At 42.8% G+C, this 9,991-nt stretch overlaps 1 protein-coding gene across 4 annotated transcripts in view; it reads left to right on the forward strand.

The window, feature by feature from the left end:
* The window catches only part of LOC106813523 (DENN domain-containing protein 1A-like), a 48,154-nt gene that overhangs the window by 3,489 nt on the left and 34,674 nt on the right, over nucleotides 1-9,991 (forward strand). For all 4 annotated transcript variants that reach the window (XM_014817682.1, XM_014817679.1, XM_014817680.1 and 1 more), the window contains exons 2-7: nucleotides 811-957; nucleotides 1,165-1,226; nucleotides 1,389-1,432; nucleotides 1,743-1,792; nucleotides 2,189-2,296; nucleotides 2,583-2,652. In XM_014817682.1, coding sequence (XP_014673168.1) covers nucleotides 941-957; nucleotides 1,165-1,226; nucleotides 1,389-1,432; nucleotides 1,743-1,792; nucleotides 2,189-2,296; nucleotides 2,583-2,652 — 351 coding nt within the window. In that variant the 5' untranslated portion in view covers nucleotides 811-940. The remainder of the gene's footprint in view (nucleotides 1-810; nucleotides 958-1,164; nucleotides 1,227-1,388; nucleotides 1,433-1,742; nucleotides 1,793-2,188; nucleotides 2,297-2,582; nucleotides 2,653-9,991) is intronic.

Consider the following 9,991-nt stretch of genomic DNA (forward strand, 5'->3'; position numbering starts at 1 on the left):
TCGTCCTAGTGTGACGTCATCGTCCTAGTTCACACGTCCTAGTCCACACGCCATCGTCCACGTGTGACGTCATCGTCCTAGTTCACACGTCATCGTCCTAGTGTGACGTCATCGTCCTAGTTCACACGTCCTAGTCCACACGCCATCGTCCACGTGTGACGTCATCGTCCTAGTTCACACGTCCTAGTCCACACGTCATCGTCCTAGTGTGGACAATGGCGCAGCAAGTTCCACAAGCGTGTGCACATGCAAAATTCCTCGATCTGCGTCATGTGGAAAATATCACAGCGTATGCGAGTGGCTGTGTTAATTTCCACACTTAATTTGCATTGTTCGCTTGATTATTCGAGGGATATTGCATTCGCACACGCTGTGAAACTTGCTGCGCCATTGTCCACATGTGACGTCATCGTCCTAGTCCACACGTCATCGTCCTAGTGTGGACGATGGCGCAGCAAGTTCCACAGAGTATGCGGCAGGCTTTAGACTGTTGGCAATTAACTTGTTTACGAGTTTCTTATACGCAGTGCATAAAGTTCTGGCATATAAGAAACAATTAATGTTAAGACCAATGTTGAGACTAATTTTGTTTCTGACAACGGGCCCTTAGTAGGTTTACATACACTGATACAGGGAGTACGGAAAATTCCATTTGGAAACAGTTCCATGTAACAAAGCTATCACAGCTGTGGCACATAGTTTTTCTATTTTAAAAGTGTGGTCTCTCTAAATGACTTGTAGTATTCAACAAGCTTGTTTCAGCTCTGTATTGATACTGATTTTTTCTTTCCTTGTTATCCATGGCTTTAGGTACGTGTTGTTTATAGCAATCTGGTATTGCGAGTCTTGGTCACAAGGTGCAAAAATGGTAGAGGATGTGGTATAATAAGCAGCCGTGCAAAATAGCTGGGCCCATATGACCCACATTTTCTGATCAAGCATGGGTTCTCGAATTCGGTAAGTACATGTACTGCTCCTGTGTGTATAGTGAGCATTTCATCAGCGTTGTTCACCATGCTCAGTTGTATTTGTGTGCCCAAATATGTATGTCGCATAATTTTGACAGTGATTTTTTTTTCTTTTTTTTCAAAATATAATTGCCTTTTAGAAATGCTTGACTTGCAAATAGTTTGTGTTAGTAATCTTAACTGCGTGTTTTGTTAGGCAGAACCCAAGCAAGGTGTTTGAGGTTTTTACAGAAATTGCAGCTGGAACTGATACAGAAGGTATGTGATGTGTGTATAACCAATATATATTATATAGGTTCAATTATGTAGAAGTGTTCATAGCAAGAGAGGATGGGAAATTAGTCAGAAACGATGATTGTGTACTGGGAGTGTATTCCCACATGTAAACATGTTAAATTGACTGTTTGCTTTGCTTTGCAGAACCATGGATTCTGCAGAAGTATCCTGCGGACTTTGATGAAAAAGTAAGTGCATAATCCAACAGAAAACGATGGTCTGTCTAAAATGTGTACACACCTTCAATGACCTTAAATTCCGAAGAAACAATCAATATTGTATTAAATATTTTACAGTCACATTCCGATTCTTTTAAATGGTTTTTAAGGATTTAAACCTCTTAATATAAAAATGGTGTGAATGCCTTTTGTCACTAGAATTAGAAATAATAAAAAATATAAAATTTCACTAGGGAAACATTCCACAATGTAAACAATAGGTTTTATATTTTTATCTGACCTTTTGTTAATTTTACTAGTAATACTTTGTTTGTTTCAGGATGTCTTGAAGTCATTGCCCCGGTTTGCTTTCCCATGCAAGATTGATAGGTGAAAAGTCACATATAACAGAAACTATACATATTTTAGTATGAGTACTCAGTCCTGTGAAACATGTAAAACAAAAAAACCTATACTACATGACTCTGTATATGTGGTGTTAACAACTCTAGGATTGTAAATATCACCTAACAGATTAAGCTTGTTATAGATTTTGCAATACATGATGTTTAAATCTACAATAGTTGTGCATTTTAACAATTTATCTGCTATTGTCTAGTGTGATTGGAAGTCGATATGTTGTCTGCTATTCTAGCAATGTAGAATGTAATAAAAATTTAAAAGTGAGTAAACATTTTTCTGGTGCAGTTACCAATGAAACTAATAATTTTTATGTCTTATATGTAGTATGCAAAGTAATTGATTCTAAAATTGTTTTTATTGTAGCAATGCAGTGCAACTATTTTCATTTGTTGTCACAAACGTGGACAGTAAATTTGCTTTTGGATTCTGCCGTCACGCACCGAACTCTCAGACCTGCCTCTGTCTGTTAAGGTTGGTGGCCACATATTTCTGCGATCTTGTATAATAATTTATGTGTGCATCTTGGGGCCTGTGTTGTCCATGGTACCCCTTGGTTTTGGGGTTTCCCTTGTACTGTTGTATGACTTTTATACACAAGTTTTACTGTGCTAGGAAACCAAACTTCTGTTAGAGTGTTTGGAGTTAGTGTCACATACTTCCATTGTTACATGTTCGCAGTACTTAGAAATGTTAACAAGCTTTTGTGTGCTTTGTGTTACATGCTTTCAGTCATTGATGGGAAACTTGTGCTTTACAGTTACCTGCCATGGTTCGATGTGTTCTTCAAACTTCTCAATGCTATAGCCGATGCAATCAATTCCAGACAGGTACATATAGTATTGACTGCATCGTAGATACACCAAAATGCAAACATTTCCTTTACAAGAGAGGTACTAAGGCAACTTGCCTTTTTATTAACACTATTTGTGTCGCGTGGGGAGGTATAGATCACAGCATAGAATTTATGGGGAGTGCATCAAGGTCAACCAGGTAAGGCAGCCACAGCATTTTTTTGTCAAAGATATCATCCATTTTTGAGGCTCTGTGACAAGAAAATGGGCAGCCATGGCACTTGCTGTGTATGCTGTGGTGAAATTCTAAAATCTGCACTTGAGTTGAAATTGAGTTTGGTTGGTGCAACATGCTGTAAAGACAACTGTTCAGAAAGAAAAACTCGCTTGGTCTCTAGGTGGCACCACCTGTTATTGTAAGTGAGAAAATCTCATACTTCCTGGAAACGATATCGGTGCAAAAAGTATGAATCACAAAAGGTCGGGTTGTTTATAAAGCGTACGAGATAGCTTTGAGAGATCACGGAGACAGATCGTAGTATTACTAAGAGTTGCTCAACAACGTTTTCAAAACAACGATTACGAAGTCGCCCAAAGTAGCGACTGGGGATCTGAAACTTGCCTTGCAAGCAACCCTACTGACAAACAATCTTTTGATCGATGCCTTATGGCCTGGTTGGGTTTCGCGTCACTAGAAGGTACGAGATGGTGCCTCCCTCCACCTTATTTGGTTAGACAGAATGGCTAGAATATGTGCTATCGATGACATTGGTGACGTATAGAGACGCTAGCTGGGTCGCTTGGTGTAAATAGGAGTGTGGCGCTTCTTTTTGGTTGGTTAAAGCTAACTGTGTTGGAGAATTCTGTAAGTGCGTGATACGGGGTTCTTATCTCTTATATCTTTTTGGAAGTCTGTTCGAGTCGAGTTTCCACTGAGATAGACCTGTACCTTTTCATCTATAGTCTAGTATTAGTAAATCATTCGTTTCCTGTTATTTCTCATCTTTGTCTTCTCTCTAGTTTCTTAGCGTTCTTCCCTACGACTTCTGTGTGTAGTGCGCAATTCGCGTCTACATTGTTAAGGAAATTCTTTGATAACAGTCGCTTTCTCACTTGGTGGCGCCACATGTTATAAAGGAAGTCCTTCGCTAAAAGTTGCTTTCTCACTTGGTGGCGCCACGTGTAAAGAAAACTCATGAAATTCAGCTGGACGTGATGCGGCCATGATGCCGAGGCTCGCCGAGGATTGACACTTTGTGTCTTCCAATCACAGCCTACGCCGCACCTCCCTATAATATAATATAAGGTGGGGACATATATTACTAATATAGGGTGCCATTAACAGAAGTCCATCGGGACGTGGGAAAGACCCTCTAAAATTGTCTGGGATCTGGGAAAATTGTGTCAATTCGTCGGGATTTCAATTTCTGCACTAATATTTATTTAATTTTTTATTTTGAATTTTTTTTTTATTAATTATGCCCAGATAAATAATAGTATGTAAATATTAGTATTCATGTAGCGTTTGAAAACCGTAAGCATACTGGAATATTTCCTAAAAGCGTGTCTACTAATTTCCTGTGGAACTGGCGAATTGGGCATTTTATTCTTTAACTGGGAACTGGATATGGGGTGTTTTTTGCTGGAAGTGGAATGTACCCCCCCCCCCATTCCCACCACCCTCAATTATAGCAATTGCTATCATCTTGTTGAGATACAGTAATCACGCTGTTATATTATAGTTGTGTGTTCCCTCACAGATATAGAATATCTGTCAGTTTACATAGAAGATGAAGAATTAAGCAGCCTGAGACAGTAGGACATTATGTCTCTAACTTCCTATAAGAATTTCGCATGCAAATAAATTAGAATACAACAGGTAACGGATAGTGCGCGCTTTGTGTCGAAGTGGCATGCAGACATATCAAAACAGATAGATGGCAATCAATCATTGCTATGACATTCCAAATAACTATAAAACATACGCCAAACGTATTGTTAGATTTCAAAAGTTGAGGCTTTCATTTATTACATATAATTATAACAGCTTGTTTATCATACTTATGGTTAACAGTTAAACACTGATATCGTATTAATGCCACGGGTACAACTCGCGTAATACTATGTAGCTGAAAGATGTAGTTTGCTCTTCTGAATAGGAGATTGGTTAAGTCTTATTGCAAGATTGAAAGCTTCATACGTACCAGTAGCAAGTCACTTGAATTATTAAGCCTTACTGCCAAGATTTGTAGTATTATATGCTATTTATTTACAAGTTTACAACAGGAATTACTTTACATACTCTACGAAAAAAACTAATAATAACTGGTCTGTAGTTTAGCTTCTAAGTACTGTAGATTGAAACTTTCATACCAATTAGTAGCCAACTCTAGTTAATTTCTTATAATCGAGTGTATATACAGTCATAATTATTGTAATAATAATACAGTGGATATGAGTGCCAAATTATAAAAAAAGAAGAAAGTTATCACAGCGGATGGGCCGTAAACCATGATAAATAACTGACACTAAATGTAGTATCGTAACACTAGCCATCGCGATAACCGCATTCGTATCGCGCGCTCCGCGTTCCCTTGCGTCATGCTCTAAACTTTCCACTATCGACATCGCGTGTGGAACGTCGAGAGTATGCCTCTGTACGTGGTTTTGCGCCGTGCGGCCTTGTCGGCACGTGCGGGCTGAGCAAGCGGCTCTTGAATATCGCCAGCTCGAGTTGTCCTCGCCGTGGCCCGGCCTGAACGACGTGATTGGCAGTGCAGAGCCGCGGCGAGCCGCGCCGTCTCTCGGTCGCGACTGGTCGGCGCGCCCTCAGAAGGAGTTTGCAGACGAGGACGATGTGCGACGGCGTTGACGGCCGAGCCAGCAGCAATAGCCGGATCTGTCGGCCGGCGATGGCGGGCGACGGCTGTCGAAACGAGTCGCGGCACGCGGACAGTGCACGAGACGAGCGCGAGTGCTGCGCTGCGCGACGTTGATGGCTGTGCATCGCGGGAGTCGCGGCGTGCGCCGTCAGTGTCGTTCACGTGCGACGACGTGCGGACGCGTCGTGCCGACTACGCCCAGCGACATCGCCGTCGACGTCTCTCTGCAGCGTTGGCGCGTACGCGCTCGCCTCGGCGCGGCGAGCATGTGCTGCGACGATGCTTGACGACTATCCGACGCACGCCGCGTTGCCCATGGACGACGATCGGTTCAGGGCGGCGCGAGGTTTGCTACGCGGAGTTCGGAGATCGTCAGCGTCAAAACCACTTGCGACCGCCAGCATGAGCCACGCGATACCCGCTGACCCCTCGCTTGAACTTGCGTGCGTCGCGAACCAAGCTTCGGTTTGTCGCATGGTTTAATTCTGTAAAGGAAGATGTGGCGGTCCAAGTCATCACGATTGGACTTAATCGTACTGTTTCACCGTGTGGGAATGTGGGAAGTACTGAACCGCCCTGACAATAGTACATAGTCTACCCATAAACGTCGATAGAAATTCAGCCTTTAACACTAAATTCGTAGTTCGCATTACCGATTTTCACTGCGAGCCAATGTCCGTCGTTACACCGAGATCTATCTGGTCGCTATTCGACGCTTTGCGTTTGCGTTCGAGGCAGCGTGGCACCTACTTCTCTCGGCGTCTGTTGAAAGTATTCTCGATGAATCTTGTTGAGCTAATAATTCAATTCTCTTAGCTTTGCGCGGCTGTGCCTTGCCGGTGTGCGTCTACACAGTTGCCAAGTCAACGATTTTCGTCGGTTATCGGTCACTTAAAGCAGCTTCTCCGATTTGCGTTGCGTTGTGGTGCGAGGTCTCTATGGTCTGTTGCTATTCGATGACCGTACTGATGCTTATATACGTATTTTTAGTTTAATATGTGAAGCTCGCTTAATTCATATCTTATTTTAGGACATGCACGCTGGTTTTTTCATAAAGTCCGGTGATGTCCTCTAAACAGATTAACTAAAGGCTTCACAGTTGGTGGCCATCAAATGCTATTATGAGCGGCGCACCATTGCATGGCCGTCGCGAATCTATATAGAAACGTCTTCCGTCTCAATCTTTCATTGATCCGAGCTGTTCCTCAGCTGGGGGGGGGGCGGGGCGTTAACGATTGCTCGTTGTCGTGGTGCTGTTTGCACATGAAGTTCGTAAAGATCGACTTATGCTTGCCACGAAGGCTATTTCACGCTTTACACATCACGAGCATGCGCGACAACAAATTTAAGCAACATTTAATTACCCAAACGTAATTTTGTAGAATTTGGCCAACTAATCGCGTAGGTAATTAGAGCATATATAGTCATTCTTTGAAGTATGCCTCAATTGTGTGATTGACATTAGTGTCCAAAGTTTCTGAGAAAAGTAGGCCTACTATACGTGTTCTTATCACGTATAAGAACACGTTATAGTAGGCCTACTTTTCTGCAAACTTCGACAGTAATGTCAATCACAAATTAATGGCATCTTCAAAGAATCGACTTATATATGCCTCTAAATTACCCTTTGCCCATAGAATATGAAATTTCAATCCGGAAAAATTCACGTTTTCTCCGGATTTTTAAATGAGCCCACCGGCACACGCTGGTTGGAACTTGCGTGGGCCAATCGTCCACCTAGGACATGGACGTGTGGACAAGGACGTGTGAACTAGGATGATGACGTCACGTGGACGATGACCGCAGCAAGTTCCACAAGCGTGTGCGCATGCAAAATCCTCGATCTGCGTTGCATGTGGCAAAATAAGTCACAGCGGTGTGCGAGTGGCTGTGTTATTTTCTGCACTTAATATCGCATTTTGCCTTGATTATTCGAGGGCATAGTTGCCGCACACGGCTGATGAAACTTGCTGCGCCATCATCTACGTGTGACGTCATCATGCCTTCCACAGCGTCCTTGTCCACACGTCACGTCCTAGTGTTGGATGATCTGGTTGGCCGCAGCAACAAAAAAGAAAAAAAAAAAAAGGAAAAAAAAAAAAAAAAACGCGAGACAGAAAGTTCCAACAGCCGTATGCGGGATGCAGGCTTTAGACTGTTGGCAATTACTTGTTTTTGAGTTTTTATACGCAGTTGCATAAAGTTTCTGGGCATATAAAACAATTAATGTTAAGACCAATGTTCGGAACTAATTTTGTTTCTGACAACGGGCCTTAGTTTTTATGTAACATTTCCTGGCCATGAAATTTCATTATTCTTTGGGCAAGGCAAAGTGTTAGCCATCTTTTAAAAATCAGAAATTTGAGGACAGTATGCAAATGTTGGAAGGGGCCCGCTACGACGACATTTCTTTCAAAGAAGGGTGTTCAACGCCACTTGCGTTTTAACAGCCTACGTTTTTGTTTGCGATGGCAAAGAGGATGACGTACATACTTGCATGTATGGAAGGCCATGAAGCATATCAGGTAGAGAGTTATAGTGATTTAACTGTTGTTTGATATTCGCCCCAGCCGCAAAGTAAAAGAGGGAAACCACAGCACTTGCTGTCAGTGCGCTAAAGTGACATTTGGGGCTATGGCACTGTTGTGGTTTTGGTAGTAGCGTTGATGTGGTGCCCTTGATAAGTTGCTATATTGAATGTAAAAATCCAAATAATTGAATACAAATACAATACTGTTTTGCACTTTTGTTAAGTCGTTTTGCCCCAGCAGGATGCAGAAGATATAACTTTGTCATTCCATGGGTTATGTGATTAAAATTTACAGTCGTGTGTGATTGTTTCATCTCTCTTTTTTGAGCCTCAAAAGATGCAAGCTTCACTTTATTTTGATGTTGCCTTTCTTTTTGAGGCGTAGGAATAGACGGCTAGACATGATATGCCTGTCATGGCTTGATAAAGGGAAAACTATACCAGTTCATTGTTGCTGATGCAATATAAATGTTAATGATTGGTAACGAAGCTAAGAAATCGAGATTTTGGCTTGCAACGCACGATAGCACAATTCATATCGGCACACCAGGAAACTAAGACGTGGGGGCCACAAGGCACAGCCAGCCACAGATTATTCTGGAAGTGCAGAAGCAGTTATTTTAAGCAATAAACCGACGCCAACATTGAGAATGGCTTTCTTCACACGGAAGGTAGTGGGATGGGGAGCAGGCACAATGAAAATAAAGTAGATAAGGAGGGAAAAAGGAGATAAGGCAGGATAGGAGGAGGGGATGATAGGAGATAGGGAGGAGATGTGAGGGAGATAAGGAAGGAGAGGGACGGATAAAGGAGGGAAAAAGTTAGAATAGGATGGCTAAAGATGTAACTTTTGAATAATAAAATCAAGCTGTAGATGTAATTGATCTGGTTCCAGAGAGATAGGTTAGGCATTCTAGGAGTAGAGAAACGTTTTTCAGGTATGGGATTTCCAACCCGAACCATTTAGGAAAATATGGCATACGGGGTACGGGTGGGGTGGGCTCGGTGGGCAATAGGAAAAAGGTCAGAAAAGGGGGGACGGGGGATAGGCTCATCTTGGATGCTAACCTAAATTAGAGCTTTTAAAGGAGTGTGACACCTCAGTAAAGATATTACAAAAGCAGAAACAGTGTGGGTGGGCGGGCCACTGGGGGGAGAGGAATGGGCTTTTGGCATTGTATATGCGGCATGTTAACTGGTGTAGACTAGCCCACATTTGGTGACACTACGCAAGAATGTCTGGCGGCGCGATTATATCACTGGTTGCAGTTGGCGTAGACAGGTCCATCAAGTTGGGGGGGAGGATTCGGCTTGTTACTTCCAATCATAATGTATAATGAAGAGTGTGCGCGAGCAGCGCACACCGCGACGCCTGCACAAAGCGGAGCTTAATGGGTGGGCGGGTCCAGAGGCCCCCTAAGGGCCCTGGCGGGGGGGCAGAAGCAGGCCCATTGCCGCGGTCCACAGGGGCGAGCCGCCGGAAGCTCTTGGCATTTAAGCATTTAGAACCTTCAAGATGGTCTTTTTTGAGGTAATGAAAAAATTGATATTGTTAAGTGCAATTTTGTGAATTCGAATGGTAATTTTTTTCTTTGGATCCGAGAGGTTAATAACACGACCCCCTCCACACACACACACAACCAGTGGCCAGAATCCAGAAGTTGAAATTCTAGGGGGCCGAATCATGCGAGCTCTAAGGGCACGAAGCGCGCACTGTGTGGAATGTTATAAAAGTTGGCAATCTAAAAGCCAAATCAATTTTGGACATCTTTATTATAGAAATACAGGATTTTTCCATCCTTTAGGGTGTCCCCCCGTCGTTTAGGGGCGGAGGGTCCAGGTGACCTCCGCCCAGGAAATTTTGCTGTTGAAAAGTACACCTCTTCGATGCAAATTTCCTTTCGCACTTTGAGCAGCACTATTAAACAATCTTCATCACAATAACGATCACTGTTGAGCTTGA

Source organism: Priapulus caudatus, unplaced genomic scaffold (genome assembly GCF_000485595.1).
Source record: "Priapulus caudatus unplaced genomic scaffold, Priapulus_caudatus-5.0.1 Scaffold786, whole genome shotgun sequence".
Taxonomy (NCBI): domain Eukaryota; kingdom Metazoa; phylum Priapulida; class Priapulimorpha; order Priapulimorphida; family Priapulidae; genus Priapulus; species Priapulus caudatus.